Below are 21,034 nucleotides of genomic sequence, written 5' to 3' on the forward strand. Positions count from 1 at the left end.
GGCCCGGCCGCCGCCGGTGGGCGGGATGTGCCCAGCGCCGGGAGGATCTGAGGTGCGGGATCTCGTCCTCACGGTGCCCTCGCCGCGGGGCGGCGACCCGCCGAACGGGGACGAGGCGGCAGGAAAACTTCGGGTGAAGTTGTGGGGTGTCCCCACGCGGCCCCGCCCGCGGCCGGGGAGCCTCAGCGGAGAGAGGGGTGAGCCCTCCCCAGGGACCGGCTGTCCGGGACCGGCTGTCCCGCACCGGGATCCCCCGCCGGCAGCCCCGGCTCCGCGGCGCGGGTCCCGGGATGCGCTTCCGACTGGAGGCGATGCCGCGCCGGGGGATGCCCGGTGACACTCGAGCGGGCGATGCTCTCCCTCTGTCCCCGCGTTCCCCGGGCTGTGAGTGCGGAGCCTGCGAGCCACGGGGCCGGGGCACCCTGTTCGGCCGCTGGCCCCGGCAGCCCCAGCCCCGCAGTGCCCAGGCAGCACCGCCCGCTCTGCCCAGAAAGGTGAATCCCGTCGCCAGGACTGAATCTCCTTTGGCTCTTCTCAGCCTCGCTGCGAGTCTGTGCCACACAGGGTGCCAGAATTATGTAGGTTTCGTGAAAATAAAGAGGGACGATTCCTAACCAGGGAAGGAAAAAATCTAGTGTGAAAGAGCCGTGTAATGGCTACCCAAGCACGAGGGTGACACTGGCATCTGACCGGCAATCACAGGACACAAATCCATAGCAGAGCCGTGGACCTGCTCGCTCGGGTGTTCACAGGACTGTGTACACAGACGCACTTACTCTTTCATGGAGATAATACGCCCAATTCACACATAAGACAGGCTTTTAACTTCACCCCCACAAAGTTATAATTAATACTCTGCCATCAAGAGTGATTATTTTCATCTCTTTTTTTAAAAATCTCACATTGATTTATCCTTTCTTTCCAAGGAAGTTTAGAAGTTGCGGGAAAGGTTTTATGTTTGTTTGTTTTTACTTTGTGTCTAATAACTGGGGGTGTCCCCAGTATTACCTTGGGACATCATGGGAATCCTGAAAGAAAAACTTAGCCAGCAACCAAACACCTTCCAGCTACGGACAGTGGAACCCCTTTCCTGACAGACAACTATTTCCTGACACCAAAATGGAATTTCAATCCCATACACTCAAAGTCCATGTCATTGGTAGGGGAAAGGAGCAGGGTGAACGACACAGACATTTTCACAAGGCTGTGGGATGACACCTCTCCCGTGTACCTGCTCTCTTTACCATGATCAGAGGGTTACTGTGGGTGTTGAAGTAGGCTGAAGTCCTTACTTAATCACTGATGTAAAAGTTGCTATGTCCTGTTCTGCCAGCTGAAGGTGAGGTTCCATTTCCTCCGAGAAAACCATGGCAAAAGTGACAAACCTTTAAAGTTCATGATGACCTACATCCTTGGATATTGCTTTGATGTGACCATTCCTCTCTTCTAGGGGAAACAGTGAGGGGTGACATTTTCTGAGGGTAAAAACAACAGCCTAGAAATCTTGTGGGAAAAAAACCTCTCACCATGGATCTGAGCATTTTATAACACTGTTTTTACACCATTTACCTCATTTTGTTAAATTACATACTCCATTCATCAGAGAGAAGTTGTCTTGGTCCTCTCTAATTAGCTCATTTTGGTGAGTATCCAAAAGCTGTGTTTTATGAACCAGTGCTGCATGAGACTTACAAGTATCTAATGGAATTGGATCAAAATGGGGTAATGCACTCACTATGTGTGTCATGATAAGATGAGAATTGGAAATTGGAACTGCAGTTGCCTTAGTATTTTCTAATTCCTTAATCTTTTCCAATCTTGCATTCAAGACTGTGCTTTCATCCCCATTTATAAAAATAAAGCTTAAGTTTATGGAAGCATAATTGCCTGTGAAATTCACATGATACAAGATTTTGTATATTGCTTTTGTTCATAAGGTCTTCCTACTTCATTCATGCTCTTTGCAGAACTGTCTTCTAGGAAATAGAGGGTTTTAGTCCCATTTCTCCAGGACCCTGAGACATTTTCCCTGGCAGACCCAGTTAACCCAGTTTTCTGCTCATATTTGGGGTAAATGCAATCCCTTCATCTGAAATTCCTACGATTCTTCCAAATGGATGAGATGCTCCTCCTTCTGAAATGTGGCACTGTTGTGGTCCTCCTTTCTCTTCCAAAGAGGATGAAGCCCTGTCCTCACTTCAAGTCAATGGTGAAAGTCCCAGGGATTTGAGTAAGGCCCAGATCTCATGCAAACTATTTAACAATATCAATATTGAATTAAGCAATTTTTCTACAGACAGTTCTATCTTGAACCTCTCAACCAGCACCGTGTCCCAATTTGTGTATAGTTCCCATTGATTTACATTATTTTTGTTTAATTTAATATTCCAGTTGTTTAAGGTATTTTCAGTTCTCTGGAAATGAGAACTATAAATATTCTATCACAATTAATCAGTTCCCAAGCTTCATATGTGACATGATCTTTCATTTCCGAGCTGGCTCAGGCACAGGATGTGTAAGGGAGGGTAATTCAGTCCTCATTTAGTATTCACAAGTGTGCCCTTATTGCTGTGGCACGCTTAGGAACACTCAAAATACTGAGGGCACAGGACCCCTTGGTAGGATTCAAGCTGAGGAATAAAAATATCCACATTCTGTAAATGGGTCTAACTTCTTTAGATGAGCAATTTCTCCTATTCCCACAGGTCTCCTAAAGATATAATTGTTTGATTCCTAGATACAGGGTGAATATTCTTTTCAGAAAGCTGATCTAACAATCAGGATGATGTACCCAGCATTCTGAAAAGCAAAGAGCTCACTGGGCTCTTCCTCTCTCTGTGTTTCTGTTCTCTCCTTTTGTTTGGTTTTCACTATTGTTGTCTTCTGCCACTCTGTTTTATTTTAGATGTAATTTTATTGCAGAATAAACCTGCTGTTCGGTCTTTTTAAACTATTGTACTTCAAGGTAGTTTTCTCTCTATTTCCCATGGCAGATAGTATTAAATAAAATATTCAGTACTGTGATTTTCTCTTTTTTCCAAGTAGACTGATGAAATCTGCATTTTTTTAATCCAGCAGGACTGTGCCATTTCCCTTTTTTCCCCCTTTGACAAATAACCAACGATTTTCTATCTTTAAATGTTATCCAGGAGTTGAACCAAAATAAGCTTGGGGGAATTCTTGATTTTTACATTTGAAACAGAGAGTTTCTTTAATCTCCTGACAAATGGAGAACTAATGTAATTATAATATCACTGGATATAAAATGTTAAAGGTGAGAAACTGAGAAAAGAAAGGATTTTAAATAATTTTGTTGAAACCACTCTGATTTGCAGTATTTGTTTTTAAAACCTACCTAATCTGATATAGAATAAATAATTAGGACAAAATATCTATTTGCTTAAAATAATAAATGCTCTTGTCCTTTCAATTAAAATGTCAGAGCTCACAATAAACATGGGACCTTCAATAAGTCCTCCAACAAGTCATCTGATTTCTAAGAAAAAAGTTTTCCTCTCCAGTCTCCTTCAGAAATAAACCAAAATAGGATTACTGTGGCTTAAAAAGCAAAAAATAAAAGGGAGAAAGTAATTTAAAAGCTATTTGTCAATCTACTTTAAAATGGGTTGTATGTTCTCTTATTATTCTGTGCAGTTTATTCTTATGTTTACTTGGTGCCAGGAAGCACCTGCCTAACTAGAGTCATAGAAGTTCATGCCCAGTCTCTACTTCACTCTTTTAAGATTATCCCATGAAATACTCAAGTGCCAAATCCAAGCAGATGTTTATGTAAATGCAAAGAGCTGTGGTATACGTTGCCTTCTCAATAAAGACAAATGCAGCCAACCAAAAATAATTTCAAATGAGATCTTAGAGAGAGAAGACCTGGATAAATAAAGAAAGCCAGCAAAACCAGAACAATGCCTGCAGTCAGCACAGGACTCCAGCCTGGATGTGAGCGCCCAGCAAGGTGTTGAAGGCTACAAAACTCTAAGAGGCTGCTGGAGTATAAGGTGCTGACCACTGGCAGAGAGCGTCTGTCAGCATTAATTCACAACAGGACAGATCCTCTAGGCTCCTTTGTACTTTGGTCTGCTAGAAATCCAGCCTGGGACACATCCAGGAGTGCACACTGAACATTTGTAGAGGAGATGCCACACTAGGAGCAAACCTTGTCCCCTTATCAGATCTTTTCCTTTGTTCTTTCTAGGTAAAACAGATAATCCCAATTCTCCTTCTTAATGTTTTCATTGATGTAGACACTTTGATTATGTCCACTCCACTGTAAAGGAAATAAGTTTGGTCATCTGGCAGCTTTTTTCTGTACGTAGTGGGCCTTGCTGCTGTGCTCTGGAATCATGCTGGTTTGAACTGGTTTGGCAGGGGACAGACTGGGCTCTGCAGGTGCTGAGTGCTGCGTGTGAGTGTCCTCACAGCTTGTATTTGAGTCTATTTACTTGTTCGTATGCACAACAATACTGCCTTTTTGAGCACACATGCATGAGTGAAGATCTTCATAAAGCTGCTCAAAGGCATGTGCAGGTCTCCCAGATGAGATAGATCCTGACTTGCTCCTCAAAACTGTACCAAATATGTTCAATTTTTCCCTTCCAATATGCAGGGCTTTGCATTTCATATGGCACTTTAGAAGTTATGAGTTTTTTCACTCAAAATTTATTTTGGGGGCTTTCTTTTTAAATTCCCAGAGAAGAAAAAAAGATTCCATTTCATCTGCAAATACACATTTTGACTCTGGTTTCCTTCCAGGCTTATATCATAAAATTCCTTTTATTTGCATTTTATAAAATGGGAGTTAGAGCAATCAGGCACCAATTATGCAAACGGGGTAGATTAGTTTTCTTTTAAACTAATTCAGATGAAAATTGTTGGTCCTGGCAGGCCAAATTATACAAGAGAAAGGAGAAGGAAAGAACTGTGTGTCTTGTCTGTTAGAAACAGGACCCTCATATTGCGACTTGGCTGTCACAGTGATGGTGACAGCCAAGGCTGCAGCAGAGAAGCAGATAATAGGAAAGGGAGAAGATATTCACATTTTTGGTGAAAAAAGCTTAATTTTGAAACATGGAGAATTGTATGACCATACATTTCAGCAAAACATTTTGCTCACATGTAAATTTCCTTGTATCTCGGGGAGTTTTTAATTCTCAGGCCCTTTCTACCATCTGTAACTCAATCTCTATTTTTTAAAGAAATTGCAGACATCTGTTTAAATACCCATCTCTTCCGTCAGATGGAATTTTGGATTCAAAAATATAAGCTCAAAAATAATACTAAAGTTGGATTTCATTTCCAAGCAACCACAGAGTGGCATTTTCAACACTCCCTTCCCAATCTGCCCACTGTGCTGTGCTGGCTGTGCTGGGCTCTCCAGGACAGCAGCAGTGTCTGCTGTGGCTCCTGAGCTGGGCAAGGGGGTCCTGCTGCATGGGGGCACAAAGAGATGGGGAGGTGGAAAAGAGCCCCCCAGGCTCATTGCAGGAGCCAGGGGAGGGAATGAGAAGGAAATGTGGGATGAACCTGGAGATTGTAGTGAGAAATGTGTTTTTTTCTTTTTCCAGCCTGTCCTTCTCCAAGTCATCCTGTTTGCCCCCCGGCCTTCTCCAGGGTCTGTGTGTGCCAGCAGGCAGGTCTTTATCCCCCAGCTACCTCCCAGGGTCACTCACCACCGTGTCCCCATTGTCTCCTTCTCAAGGAAACACTATAGAGAAAGAGAGGCCAGACATTTCAGAGTATTTTAGTTTCCTAGAACTGCTGCCTTGGCTGCTTGTGGGAATTTGTACCTCAGGCTGGTGCAAAACACCTCATTCTTTGTGTTTCTTTGCGATTCACTCATTGGTGGACTTTAACCTGTAATCAGCCCCTTGCTTGCCTGACTGGAAAGGGAAGACATTTCCCGGGCACAGCAGAGGTCTGATTCATTTCCAGGAATGCCCAAAGGCTTTTGTATTTCTTTGTGGGCTGAGCTGTGGGGATTCTTTGCCTGGATGAATTCTCCAAGGACTGAGCAGCACTGACAGTGCTGGGTGGGAATGAAGCCACACAGGATTTCAAGTCTATTTACAAAACCTGATTTTTGAGGTGGAGTGCTGAGTACCCCAAACAACTCATCTGAGTTTTTAAAGACACAAGGGGCACCACAGCACAAGGTTTTTCTCCTCCAGTTGTAAAAAATCCCTTGATTTAGAGAAGTCAGACCTGGCTCAGAGATTGGAAGTTGGCAGGGCCCAGGACATCAGCTATGGGTGTTTTTCACAAATGGGGATAATTTTCATTTGTGAGGAGAACTGTTTGTCACCACAAAAGCTTTATTTTGCACCATCCTCTGAAAAAAGTGCTGAGCTTTTCACCTTGCAGACTGTCCTGTGGAAAGCAATTGAGATGCATTTAAGAAGTAGGATAATGTCTTTACTCATAAGGTGCATTAGAAAAACAGTAAAACCAAACCAAACCAAACCAAACAAATAATGCCCCAAAACTACAAAAAAATAAACTCTAGTGGCCTTAATTTATATCACTTTCAAATAAAGAAAAGTTAAAGACCTTGACTTATACCAGTCTTTTTGTCTAAGTCTTGCTAAACTACAATAATTAATCAATAATAAAAGTGAAGCCAGAGGGCCACAAACCATGCTGATTTTACTACACTAAAAAGTCAGATCTCAAAAAGTAAATTTGAATAGAATAACAAGATAACTATTGAATAGTTATTCAATAGCTATTTGAATAGAATAACAAGATTACAGCTTCCACAAAGAAAGATACCAGGAATACCTTGATGAAAAAGTGAATTTTAAAAGCCTCACTTGGGTTGCAAGTTGGACTGGGTATCCTCCCGGATAGTTCAAGGAGTGTTTCTGCATTCCTAATTCTACCCAATGTTACTTTGTCCTGCAACAATACCTGGATCTCAAAATACATAAATGCTACCAATCAGTTAAATAAACATAATTGTTTTTTTTCTTTTTTCAGTTCAGTGTTTTTCTCCTCAGAAAGTATCTACTGCCAACACTCTTAAATTCAACCTTGCAAAATTCTATATAACAGAAGTTATGAAATTCTTTTATCGAATGGTAAGCACAGATTCCAGTTTTCTTGGGAAGTATGGTCCTTGGGGGATGTATAAAATCCATACTTTTTGAAAAATCAGAGCAAAACTTTATTCAATGCAAATATTTTTTAAAAACCCCAGACATTTTAGAGACATGTTTGCAGCTCAAGCACCCAGAGGAACACTCTCTACATGCAGAGTCCTTTCCTGGGTTTAGAAGAAAAAGGGTGGCAGGCAGCAGCAGCCATGGGTAATGTTAAACCCAAGTTTTCATCCACAGTTCACTTTGGGCTTTGGAGCCAGGGGAGGGCTCACTGTGCACTACCATGGGAGATGACACCAAACAATTCAGTTTAACACCATGGGACTTGAGCAAAGGGGAGCAGGACACTTACAACTTCCAGAAAAGCTCTTAACTGTGTTTTGTTTTAATTTAGTCTTTAGCCAGCCAAGAAATATTGATATACACACATCAAAACCTTTTCTACATACTCGAGAAAATGAAGTCAACACTACAAAGTATGGATAATACATATTCTCTATTTTTCATTTACTCTTTCTTTGCAGAAGAGCACATGATTTATGTTGTGAAAGTACCAACATTTTTCTAAGTTTAATTTGATCATTTTTGTGCAGGAATAGGCGAATCTTCATCCATACTCACCTTTAATAATATTTATTACTGTTCTTCTACTCCTCTGACTGAATATTCTCTCTAGGTCCATCTGGTGAGTACCCTTTTCCCAAAATAGTTCATGACCACTCTTTCCTATATTTGCATGAGAGATGTACTATTATTATATTTGCATGGAAGGAGTTAGGTGATCCTCTATAAAGGCTTTTTCAGTGATATCACTTGTCCAACTTGTAAATGGATTTACAGTTCTAAATGTGACATCATAAGTGGTATGTGACAGAACATCTAAGCAAGAAATATTTTGCAGTCTCCTAGGAATCTAGCCAGAATTGCTCAGTTTTAGATCCTGTTTGTTTGCCCAAAATAAACTTGGTCATAGAGAATAACCTGCAGCTATTGTTGTTCAGTAGTCAATGTTTTTCCAATATTTAAAGCTGAACTGTAGCTGGATTTAAGAACATGGCTTTTGAGCTACAATTGCACAGCATAAGCTGTTCTGGGAAAGAGCAGGAGCCAGCCCTGGAAGCAAAACAAAGCATGTTTTGAATGCACAGGACATGCAAAGCCACAAATGCCAGCCAGCACCACATACTTAAAGTCACATTCAACAAACCAGAATTTCCTTGAGCACAATAATGCCTGCTGTGACAAGTAACTAAACTCTTGAGGAAACAGCTGTTAAAATGCATTTTCTTCTCCAGCTAAAGGAATTCTCACTACACAGACACCTTCAACAAGGTGATGCCTTGCATTTTCCTTTGTTTTTACATGCAGGCATCTCAAAGCAATAGCATCCAAACAGAAGCCCGCCCTGGCCCCCATGACATCCATGGAAAGAAACCCTTCTTTTGACTTCACTGGGATCATGATTTGGTCATAATTGATTAATCCTCATTCCATTCCTGTGACACAAGGAAGGATACAGAGGCATCACTTCACACATCTGTGCAGGATGGTGTTTCTGGAAAATATCAGCTGTTCCTAAACAGGAGCCCAGCATGCAGTTTGAAACAGGATGCAATGGCCAAAACTATCTCCATCTGGAACAATACAGAAAATGCTGAATGGCATCACTTAAAATAGATTTTGGCCAGCATACAGGGATTAAGAGACTTAATTTTCAAAAGGTGCACTGGGACCTTAAATAACCATAAATAGTCAGGATTTTATATTGGTGCCTGGCTGGAAGAGCAGCAGCACACGCAGTGTGGTGGTTCCTCATGCCATGGGAACACGTTGCTGCCCTGCTGGATCATCTGCAGCTTTCACCTGGGCCAGTGGGGCTCCCATGTCCAACAGAGAGCCACCACAATGTCCTGACCCCACGGAATGCAAAATCACAACAGTACTTGGAACCAGTGGAACAAGGATTTCACTCCCTGGAAATAGTCTGCGCGATCTGGCAGCAACATTTCCCATCAGATAGCAACCGTGAGATCTTTGATATCTTATATAACTGCTATCCTTAAATAAATCCTATATCTAGTTCATCATTTTTTTTCCTGATTTAATTAGAATCGTGCTTAGTTCTTCAGGTTGGTGAAGTCTTATCTTGCAATATGCTGCAGATGCTACTGCTTGGAGATTAATGTTTGCTTTTTAATTAAGTTTTTACTTGAGAGGTTTGTGATATCCCCACACTACCATTTAAGACCAGGAAAATAACTGTGTATTATTCTCAAAATGGGCAGCCATAGCATAATAAGAGACAATCATATTCAGCACATCACCACAATCTACTATGTGCTTTTCATTTATATGTGAGATGTTCTTACCTTGTTTTTAATGAGCCTCCATTAGAACTATGAATTTTCCATGATAATATCTCTACATTTTTAAAGTTTAGACTGTCGTGTAGTCAGCAAGATCTTCTGCACTAGTTCCCCACCAGCATCAGAAAGTTCAGTTGAGCACTGCCATGCTAAGCAGCTGATTGCCTCCACAGCAGAGCTCTGCAGGCGGAGTGGGCAAGGGGAAGAAACAGCTACAATGCAAGAAAGCAGGAAAGGGAGACCTGAAGTGGGGAGGGTGAGCAGAGCCACAGGAGCAACAGCACTGTGGAAATGGTCCAGGAGAGGAAACTGCTGCAAGAGTCTGAGGCAAAAATGGGAGAAGGAATTACAGCAGAACTAAGAGAGGCAAGGATGCTGTGCCTTGACATCTGAGGCAGAGGGGTGCCCAGGAGAGCAGGAGGGGGTGCAGAGGGGTGGCAGCCAACACATAATCTCCTGAAAGATTAGGAACCCTTGTTTGCTGGAAAGAATGATCTCAAGTCCTAATTTAGTAACAGGAGGGAGAGTTGTTACTGCTCAGAGCAGTGTTGGCCCAGACCCCCAGAAAAGCAGCAAACACCACACAGCACAGACATAAACTGAAGAGATAATGCCTTGTCAAAGAGTTTCCAGGCTCTGTGTAGGGCAAGGCACAATGCAGGGATACACAGAGTGCTCCCAAGAGGGAACAGACTGCTCAGCCCAGCTTTGCAAAATCCTCCAGGCTTCTCTGCAGCTCAGCTAATTCACTTATACCTTATTTCACTGCAGCACAGTGTGGTCTCAATGCTGATTGGTATTTCTGGAAAATTCTGATTTGCAACTTTTTAAAGCAGTTACTCAACACTAAAAAGACACTCTCAATTTGAGTTAGTACAAAGCTGGCCTATGGTTCAGCCCTTGCTTTTTCTAATGGTCCTTAAGAGGAGCTGCATAGAACATTCAGGAACTCACCTTACAAGAGAAAGAAGGGAGACCAATTCCTGTGCTAACAGCTTCTTGGTAAAGCCATCTGGGAAGAGCCATGTTTATTAAATTATGGAGGGAGCATTACTTACACCAGTTCCACTGACCTCAGCCTTGAGAGGGAACAAGACCCTGAAATGCTGTTCTGTTTCAGTGCCTTTAGCAGAACCTGAACCTGTGCTCACACCCTGCACAGGGACAGGACAGGCAGGAGCAGGGGCTTCATGGCACATCTATGGGCAGGTTTCAGACCTGGGCCTGAGAGTGAGCATGGGAGCCTCAGGGCAATGCTCCAGTGCCCATAGAATGTCACCCTTCTGGGAGTAAAACAGGAGACCCAGGTATCCTCTTTAGAGGTTGATTATTTGACTCTGTATCCGAGGCAACTGATTGGAGTGCAACAGGCAAACTGCATCAAGTGTCCAGCCCAGGAGAAACGCTACACCCTTGCTGAAAGGCATAACCACTTCCCCCTGCTAGATCCTGGGCTTTGCAAGGATCTGAGTTTCTGATTTAAACACAGCAGCAATTGCTACCAGATGTGCATGTCGGGGCCCCGAATGCTCTGACAGCCCTTAATTGGCACGACCAGCCCTGGGCCCCCTGCCCCAGGCATGGGGGCCCTGGGTCCCTGCCCAGCCCTGCTGTGCCTGTTCATCTGGGCAGTGACCCACGTGCTGACCTGAATTTCTGCCTTGCCTTGGACTTGTCTCATCCCTGTGAACTTGTCTGCCCTGCTGAGCTCCGTCAGCTGCCGAGCCTGGCCAGCCCTGCTCAGGGCTGTGGGACAGGCCCCTACCCTGCCAGCCGTGCTACCCTGCCCCTTCTCTGCTCCCTGACAGCAAAGACAAAATGCTCTCAATTCCCCTTCCAAACTCAGATGAGTGCTACTAATTTGTATTTAACTTACACGTTGGTGCTTCCATACTGCAGAGGATTTGAATGTTTTAGACTGGATATGGACAAAAGAAATGAGACAAAACTGAAATTAAATATCCAACTGTAAAAGAAAATTGAGTAGGAATAAAATCTAGTGCTAGAAACTTCTGCAAGTACTTTCTTTATATTTTGCAACTGTCTTAACAATAGGTAATCCATGGTAGCACTGATTCACACATCCCCACTTGCAGAATTACTTGACATCTAAAAAGCATCTGAGTTGGAGTTGAGACAGCGTGATGATCATGATGAGTTTGATATCTAAGCGTTTGGCTACTCTACTTTGAAGCAGTTCTACAGAAGTACACTTAAAGTGCCTGAATATTCCTCCCACTTTTTCTCTCTTTTTTTTTTTCTTTCCAATTTGTACAGTACCTACATCTAGGAAATGACATAACCTGTGCACCAGATGTGCTGTGTAAAACTTCTGCCTGCCCCCCAGCCCCAGCATGTGTGCCCCACGGGGTCTAACCCACCTCCACCCCAAATGAGGAACATATGGAGCACCATGAACGGCAGCAGCAAGACTTTGCTTTGAACTACATTCCTCCTATCAAAGGGTCCTCTGTCTTGCCTTCTTCTTCTCCATTCCTCTGGGTAATCACGAGGAAAGAACTGAACATTTGGAAAAGCCTCCTGGGGACAAATTCATTGCTAGTGTAACTCTGTTGAAGTTAATGGTGTTGCGCCTTGGATTAAAATGGCACCATAATATTAAAAACCAGAGACAGCATACTACCCTGTAATTACTGTCTAAGAGAGAAAAAAATAATAAAAATGATTCATTCTTATAGACCCCAAAGGGCATAGCTGGCTTAGTCAGTTTAAAAGGTGAAAATAAAAGAAGGCAGCTAGAATGTAGTGATTTTAAATTTGTATATATGTTTATAAATATGGATCAATGACAGTCAGATTTCAAGAGCAATATGCTAGAAATATAATTTAATGTGACTGTGATTTTCAAAAGACAGACCACAGAAGTAGCTCTTAGGGAAATTAAAGGCCTTCTTTCATACTGGCATAAATTAGGAAGCAAGCACTCTTGTAAACTTAATGCAAAGGAATTGGGCCCTGCAGCACCAAAATTGTTATTCTGTAACACAATCAAACACCAAGAGTTGCATTTTCCCCCTTTTTAAAAAAGGACAATGTTATTTTTTTAGCCAGTTAACATTTAAAGGTCATTGTTATGGGAAGGAAACATTTCTTGTATTAAGTTTAGTGAAGTCATTAGAAATGTGCAGTCTGTTCCTTTATGGACTTCACTTTACAACACCATATGGAGGTGTGTGAAAGACACTCTGAAGCTCACTGGTACTGTACAGTATACCAGCAAAGGCAAAGCAGAGATCTGACAGAAGAGTTGCATGGGCTTCAGAGGCATTTGTCAGCAGCAGCTGCTGTATTTCTGTCTTTCTTGTTATTTAAGTGAGGTTCATCTGGGCAATAATCCTCTCCAACAAAAGAATAAAATCCCATGACGAGAACTCAACTCATCTTCTGAGCACAGGAGGTCCTAGAGAAAGAGCACAGCCCCCAATATTTCTGCAGACTGGCTAAGCAGAATCTCTGCTTACCTATCTCCCAGTGCAATGAATGATGGAGCAAACACCTGGCGCTCGTTATTGCTCAGATGTCCCCTGGTGGTCTGACAGCCTCTGGTGCCCACAGAAACACAGCTTTCCTTTATGGCTAATCAATAACAAGGCTGCCACGCACGCCCTTTGGACTGCTGGAGCCAGAACACAAAGTCTTGCTCTCCCTAGCTGTGCCAGACATCACCATTTCCTAGAATAAATTACCTGGGGAAATCAGGTTTCCTTGTACAAACAAACCAGGCTTTCAGTTACACAGTAACTGAGACATTGAAAAATAAAGGGGGGAGAGGGAAATTGGCTGACAGGAAACCACTGAGGAGTTTCAGCAAGCTAAGAAAGAAAATCAGGGTTTTGAAGACAAATTTTCACCAAAATATTTTCTGAAATGTTACTTTGTTATTAAAAATCCCCAGCAGGATCCATAACCATCTATGGAGGCTTCACAGCTTATTTGTTTATAGACAAATACTCCCTCAATCAGGCAGGCCCCAATTGCAAATGATGTTAGTTTCTTAGTTGATTTCTCAAAGTAGATATTAACACTAGAGAAAAAGAATTCCTCCTGTTTGAAGATATAGAAATGCTCCCCTCCCCAAAAAAAAAAAAAAAAAAAAAAATTAGTTCTCCTTTTCCCTTGCCACTGAGATAGACACATAAAGATATAGAAATGCTCCCCTCCCCCCCAAAAAAAAATTAGTTCTCCTTTTCCCTTGCCACTGAGATAGACACATGCTGACTTTTCATTAAAAATGTCACAGCTGTCAAGCTCTACTGAGACAGAGCAATGAACACAGCCTTAAAGATAACAGAAAATTGCAAAATATATAAGATTTTAAATAAAATTTGAACAGTGTTTTCCTTTTTCTCCTTGGTACAGGCTGGTTATCCTGTAGAACAGACCTACCTCTTTACCTCTGTCTGTAATAAGAAGGCCTAGAAATTAATTTTCAAACAAAAGTTTAGTATAAAGAAAATACATGAGTCCAGAAGCTGGAGATTTAGGCGAAATATCAAATACAAAGTCCTGTGACAGAACAGCAAGAGTTATCAAGGCTAAATAGGTACAAAACCCCCTGTCATTTTCCATTGTTTCAAGGCAAACAAGACCTTGCTAGTTTTAGCACATACTCCTTTGTTCAGCCAGGAAGATCCATTCTACAAAAGCTTAATTAATTTCCAATAGGCTACAAGGAAAAAGTCTTAGTTTAAAATTTAGAAGATAAGACTTTGTCTAACAGCACATTATTTAACATTATGAAATCCACAGGAAAAAAGCAAACCCTTTGAGGCTTTATCACACTGCAGAAGACTTCAGAAATGCTGATTATGAGATCGTGTTCACACAAAAACAACACATTAATTATCCAGAGAGCCTTGAAGTGAGCAGAAAGATTGCAAGAGAGGATTATCAATTTCTCTGTCTTGACAACACTTGGAGCTTGACCTTTTAAGCACTCAGGCACCTAGTCTGTAGGTATGTGCTATGTGAGGCACTTAGTGGGTGTTGAAAGTTCTACTCGGTGACAATACTCATTTCTGAGTGCCTTTATTCCTTTAAAAATCATCTGTCACTTCAGGTTTTTTATATGCAGTTTGAATTTCAGAATAACATCTATGAGAAATCTTAGGATATTCCTTGGATTATGATCTCCTTCTTGATATAACCCAAAGCAGCCATAGAGACATGTGACAAAAAAAGAACCAAAGCGAAAGTATCATGCATAAATATATATTATACATAATTGTGTGCCACTCTGGTTTAGCCATTCCCTGCAAATGTTTTTCTATGCAAAATATGGTGATGAGAGCACCTGTCCAATACTGTAATGTGTGAAATATACTGCTTATAGGATTACAAGGGGCCCATGCCTTCAACAGAACTTATATTTATGCCTAAATTATGTATATGTATGGATGACTTGAGTCTATAATTAAAGGTTTAATATTAAGTTTGATCTTTTAATGAAAAATGTCACCCATGAAACAGCAGACTAGAGCCTCAAAAATAAAGAAGCATGTACCTTTTATTAAGAATCATCTCCTTAACTTTATGCACGAAATCCTCTGTAGACACACCTGGAACTGCAATATGCAGCAATCAAAATGAAACATATCTGGAGAAGAAATAAAATCCTACTTACTTCTGCCCATTTCAAAGAGGCAGTCAGTAGGAGAGGGATTATAAGGGGAAAACATAAGTGAAAAGATATTATTTTTAAGCCTCAATGACAATTTGTTTGGCTTAGAACTAGCTGTCCAGGCTAAGGTGTTTGCATTATGCTATTTGGATTGAGGTCATCGTCTCCTGCTCTGCAAGTGACAATACACACCGGCTGTAGATGTCACAGGAGAGCAGATTGTAATTATTGCTGTTTATTTCAAACAAAGGGCACTTATGCGTCCTAGTATTTTTGGAGAGTTGGATACTGCTATTGCTGTTGCTGGGGTATTTTGTTTCAAGTGATCCACCTGATTATTAGTCTCTGTGCTTTGCTAGTGCCTGCGAGCAATAGAATCTCTAGCAGAGCTTGTAAAAAAAGCAATGGTTTTTGAAAGGGTCCTATTAAAAAAAAAAAACAAAAAAAAAAAACAACAACATTTCTTATACACAGCATAAAAGACTGTTTAGAAATCATTGGCTTAAGTGTTGTGGAAATTAGTCAGCCCCGCAAAGACATGGGCGCTGTGGGAAGCAATGGTTTTTGAAAGGGTTCTATTAAAAAAAAAAAAAAAAAAAAAAAAAACAACAACATTTCTTATACACAGCACAAAAGACTGTTTAGAAATCATTGGCTTAAGTGTTGTGGAAATTAGTCAGCACTGCAAAGACATGGGCGCTGTGGGAACAAGGCAAACTGGGCACCAGGGACTCCGACACCATTTCTGCTGCGGGAAGGTCTTGATGCCACCAGCCCTAACCTCACCCGTCTTAAAGGTGACAAGCCTGAAGTTCTGAGGCTCACACATAACTTCATCTGTATGAAGGGTGACAAGACTGACCGCTATCTGCAGCACTGGGTGACAGCGTGTGTTGCTGGTGCCGGCGCCACCACAGAATTATTTTGGTTTACACGGAGTCATTTGCCTGCCAAAAAGCTTCACGTCATCTCATCTTCCTCACGTAGCAGTCAACACATCCCGAAGCTTTTTTATACCAGAAATACACTTAGATGGCATTACAGGCAGCCACAGGCGCCATGCTGATCGCACCTTTTTCACTTGCAGCTTTCGGTTAAAACCCAAACATTTCAGGTGTCACCTCCTTCAAACCCGCGTGGCAGCGAAGGCCAGCGCCACACAAGCCTCAGTACTGCTCCTGCCAACGCGCTTGGTATCCAACCCCAACCGCAGGGAATGGCTGCTTCCACCCCTGCCCGCTCTGCCCGTCCCGGCGTGCCCCGTCGGGCCCCGCCGTCCCGCGTCCCGCCCCGGTGTGCCCCGTCCCGCCCCGGTGCCTCGTATCCCGCCCCGGTGTGCCCCGTCCCGCCCCGGTGCGGGAAGCGGCGGGGCCCGGCCCGGAAGAGGCGGGATCGCGGCGGCGGCTCCGGCGGCTGAGGCGCGGTGAGGGGCGGCGGGGCGGATGCGGGGAGGGGAAGGAGGCTGTGAGGGAGGAGGGAGCGGGAGCGACCCCCGCGTCCTCCCTCAGCTCTGTGCGGCCCGCTGTGAGGGGAGGGGGCTCCGGCTGAGCCCCCCTGGGGCAGCCAGCCCCCTCCGTCGCTGTCTGCCTGGCCTTGGGTGCAGGAGGGTGCCGGGTGTCCCCGGTACGGGCCCCGCGGGATGAATATGATATTAACAGGACAAAGTGTTATTTATGGAGGGGAGCACCTCCAGCGGCTCAGGGGAAGCTGTAGCGGCGGGTCCCCAGGGCAGTGCTACCCCCGCCGCCCTCACCCCGACTGCCATAGGCTTGAGCAGCGAAGTTCCTTGGAGGTAGCCCGTAATAAAAAAACTAACGAGGCTAGCTCCTGGCAGAGGAAAGGAGGATGGGTTGTTCCTGCAGGAATAACTCCTACACGTGCCCCAGGGAGGTGTGGCTGCCCGGGGGCTCTGAGGCAGCAGACACCAATGTCTGGGGCTGCTGCAGGGAACTGCGGCAGCAGGAGCCCGCAGGATTCCCGAGAACACCCCGCTGACCTGGCCCAGGCTGCTCACGGGCAGAAGCCCCAGACTGGTGTATATTTTGTATATTTTAGCCCTTGGGGTCTTGCCAGCAAATCTTCGGGAGGCAGCGGAAGAGCTTGTTCTGGGAGTTCAGAGCCGGATACTGTAAATGCTCTAAATTATGTGGGTCTCACTAAAACAGAGGGCTTAGAGCTTTCTGAATCACTATTAACAGCAGATGTTGCTGATGGACAGTACCAGGTAACACCAACATCTGAATGGCAAATGCATATATACAAAAATAAGGAAACTAAGGCCTTAAACACAAATCCCATCAGACAGGCATATTATAAAGTAATATAGCATCCTCTTAGGTGCTGACCTTTCCCTGAATCAAGTTATTAACACATAAATTACTGTGAATAAATCTGATTATTTTGCCTGTCTTGCTGGTTACGTGTATCTGTAGGCTTTGCATGATACTCTACTTTAGCAAGCTTTTGAAGCTGATTGTAGGAATTGTTTTCCTGCCAGAAGTCAGTGTCAGGAGTAGATGGTGAGCATGTTCTGAAGTACTTTTTTCTGTGAGGTATCTATGCTGTCTTCCCAAAACCCAACAACTGTGTTAGTCTGAGTGTAACTTGTCCTTCATTTTCATGCCATGGATTTTGGTAGCTATTACAACGAGAGTCTTCATACATTGCTAAAGCCACTTTTGTTGTGTTCATGTTTCAAGTGTTCAGAATGACTTCCTTGGCTGACATGCCCCCAAATTATGAGACGATGTTTGCTCATCGATTCACAGCGGATGATGAAGAATACCAAGAATATCTAAAACGCCCTGCAGACCCCCCTCCTATAGTTGAAGAATGGAGAAACAGATCTGGTGGCAACCAGAGAAACAGAGATCGGTACTGCTTTTTCTTTTTAATCGTGGTCATTTCACAAATACACTTCGATGATAATTAATGTCAGAAGTATAAGAGTCTGTCCTGTTAATTGAAGTATTTCCTTGTTACTCTGTAGGTAACTGTGTTTAAGAGGAAATATAGTCTTCTCTGAAAAGTAATGAGGCTTTACATTTTGTCTGTATTGACTGGCAAAATTTTTGCACTGTGTATAAAAAAACTAAATTATTTGCTTTTTAGTAAAGAATGAGCTGGAACCACTGAACCCATTGCCCTGGGGTTTTTTATTGCTCAGCCAGAAACATTTTTCCAGAGGGGAAGGATGAGACTTCTGTAAAACTAAGCAGCCTAAGTTGGATGATAACTGGCAGGAAGATGTGCAAAGGAACAAGGTGCTAGTGTGATTATCTCTTACTAGCTGTCCAGAAAGCATTTCATTTGTAAGCTAAATATTTGCTGTATTTTTCAAGATTAGCCTGTAATTCTTTTATTCAGTAGAAGAGATTGTAAAATCAATCATCCAATCTGTCTGGCAAGTACATTGTTACCTGCCAAAGCAAAATACTTTGAATTATTTCTTCAAGATGTAATTGCAGCTTTTTGCTGATTTTGGAGAGATTTTTGAGGGACTGAAAAGCAACAATTACAGCATATAGTGCATTTGGGAATACTAACATGAGCCTTTAATATAAAGTAGTTAAACTCAGTCCAGCCAACAACTGCAAAAACTCCTTAGCTAAATATCTAAATAGGATTTGTGCCTTACCTGGAGAAAAGGAGGACAGCATTGTAACTTTTTCTCACCTTTGAAGCTTGTCATTAAGTAAAATAGAGAATCACAGATTAAAAACAGGTGATAGTTTAAGAAGTTCTTCAAAACTTCATGGCTCTTTGAACTGATGAACTCTTACACCTACACTATGGTCACAAAGTGAATTTTTTGCAAATGTTTGTCTGCACCACACCATTTGCAAACCAAATGACTATGAGGCAGCTCAAGCCTTGATAGGACTTGAGATAGAGCTGAAAAGACAAAATTGAGACGGAACAATGGCTAAGTACAACTGATAAAGAAGCAGTGTTTTAGCAGTAGTGTGTATTTGAGGGAATATTCAAATTCCAGGACTCAGAGCTGTTAGGTGGCTGTAACTGTACTCAAGCCTGCTTTACCAAAGCTTTCAGCCTTGAATCTCCTGCATGGAACCTGGCTTTGATGCACTACACATGTGCCTTGGGGTTGATTTTTAGATTTATGGTCTGTCTGAGTCTCTCTTAAAACTTCCAGCAGTTCACCTAATGCCTGGGAATACTTTGTGTTAAGAAACAGACTGTCCAAATGTTGTGTTGGGTGAGAAATTCATGAGTGATCTCAGATGACTGTAGGTATGTTTTCATGAGTTTGTCATATATACATATAAATATTTGAGTGTGCTAACAGTTACATGACAGTTTTCATGAAAACTGCCAAATGTAAGAGTTTATTATAACTCTTTATTTTAAAATATAATTTATGTCAGACTTGGATCTATCTTCTCATTGCAGGTTTCAAGATGGCAGATATTTTAGAGGGGACAGATACAACTGGCAAGGTGACTACAGAGCTAATCAGAGGCCAGATAGAGGCTGGGGTAACAACTACCAGCAGCACAGACAAGGACAATCCTACTCATCCCACTATGGACAATATGGCTACAATTCCTACAACCCAGGGCCCCGTTACCATCCCTACTGATATCCTTGTGGGTTGAAAGTCCAGTGATGCTATGTAACAAATTCAGTTAGATTTTAGTTTTCTTATTTTTCCACTGTTTTATAGATAACTGAAGAATCAGTGTTACAGTGCAGTGCTGTTTTTCTGTAGTGTGAAACGAAAAAGGGAACTCCTTCTATGAATAGTAAAAGCATATTATATAGAGTTTGTTTAAGGTCTGTAGACTTTAGATTAAGTTTTTAACTCCTTCTTTTGTCTGAATACATTTGTGCACGTTTTTTCTTCCATCACTGAGATTTCTCTGTTACATTTTAGAAACCAAAACAGGTGAGGGAAGGACAGAATAGCTGTGGTTTGTATGCAGCCTGTGGCAGTGGCACATTGCCTTAAGATAGCTCATTTTGAAACTAACATATTGTGTCTTTCTGTGGAGAGAATTTAGTTTGGCTTTTGACATTGAGAAGCTCAGTTTGGTTTGAATTTCAGATGCCTTAAGACTGAGAAGAGAGATCCTATTACTGAAATATTTTATGGGGTCGGCATTCTGTCTGTTGACTCAATGGCTTCAGTGCATTTGCAGTATTCCTCTTAAAACATGGTCTAAAAGTTGGATAAAAAATAAGTAGTTAAATATGTATCTTCTTCTAGCAGTTCAGTGATATATGTTTTACCTGAGAAATAATATCAGACTTAGATTAATCTGTGTCATCTTCAAATAAATTCAGTGTGTGCATAATAAATTTTGGAATTCCCGTTTCAGTAAAGCTGTAAAACTTCGATGCTATTGTAGTTTGTATTAAATACTTTGTGCATGTTATAGAAAAAAAAAACAACCTATGATCAGTACTGGTCTGTACTTTTTTCTGTATGGGAAAATAGCATAAACAGTGCACAGTGTTACTCAGTTCTTAGAATTTAAGATTTATGGAGTTTTTTAAGTCTTCACACAATAAAAGTATAGTTCACATGTAAGAATGTTTCTGAGTATTTCTGAAACCTACTTTTTAGACATTCAGGGCTGCAACATTGTCTCCTCAGCCAACAGCAGAACAAGGAGCTGGACTGACAGCTGAGTGCTAACACTGGACAGCTGTGGGCTTAGGTTAGAAGAATGGCCTACTCAGCTGCAATCAGAAGGATGAGACACACTGTGATTAATTAGAAGTCTGGAGTGTTAATCCACTATCCACATTTTGCTCTAATAGGGTCAGAGTTCCCTGTTTCCCCATTTAGTGATCAGCTAATTTGTATCAAGGGAGCAGTGTGTGTCTTTGTACTTGACATTTTCTTCAGCTGCTGTGCAGAAACAGGGCCCCATCCCTGCTGACTGCTG

The 21,034-nt window shown here is 42.4% G+C and overlaps 1 protein-coding gene across 2 annotated transcripts; it reads left to right on the plus strand.

The window, feature by feature from the left end:
- Window positions 1-16,453: 16,453 nt before the first annotated feature.
- On the plus strand, window positions 16,454-20,673 carry RAMAC (RNA guanine-7 methyltransferase activating subunit). 2 transcript variants are annotated; one of them, XM_041418958.1, is made up of 3 exons: window positions 16,454-16,542; window positions 17,819-17,993; window positions 19,533-20,673. In XM_041418958.1, exons 2-3 carry the CDS (start codon window positions 17,827-17,829, stop codon window positions 19,720-19,722), a joined length of 357 nt encoding a protein of 118 aa, XP_041274892.1. In that variant the 5' UTR covers window positions 16,454-16,542; window positions 17,819-17,826; the 3' UTR covers window positions 19,723-20,673. The 2 variants fall into 2 exon arrangements, with proteins under 2 accessions (XP_041274892.1, XP_041274891.1); XM_041418957.1 differs by lacking the exon at window positions 16,454-16,542 and having other exon boundaries at window positions 17,809-17,993.
- Window positions 20,674-21,034: the final 361 nt, after the last annotated feature.

This window comes from Onychostruthus taczanowskii, unplaced genomic scaffold (genome assembly GCF_017590055.1).
Source record: "Onychostruthus taczanowskii isolate IOZ18803 unplaced genomic scaffold, ASM1759005v1 scaffold6, whole genome shotgun sequence".
Taxonomy (NCBI): domain Eukaryota; kingdom Metazoa; phylum Chordata; class Aves; order Passeriformes; family Passeridae; genus Onychostruthus; species Onychostruthus taczanowskii.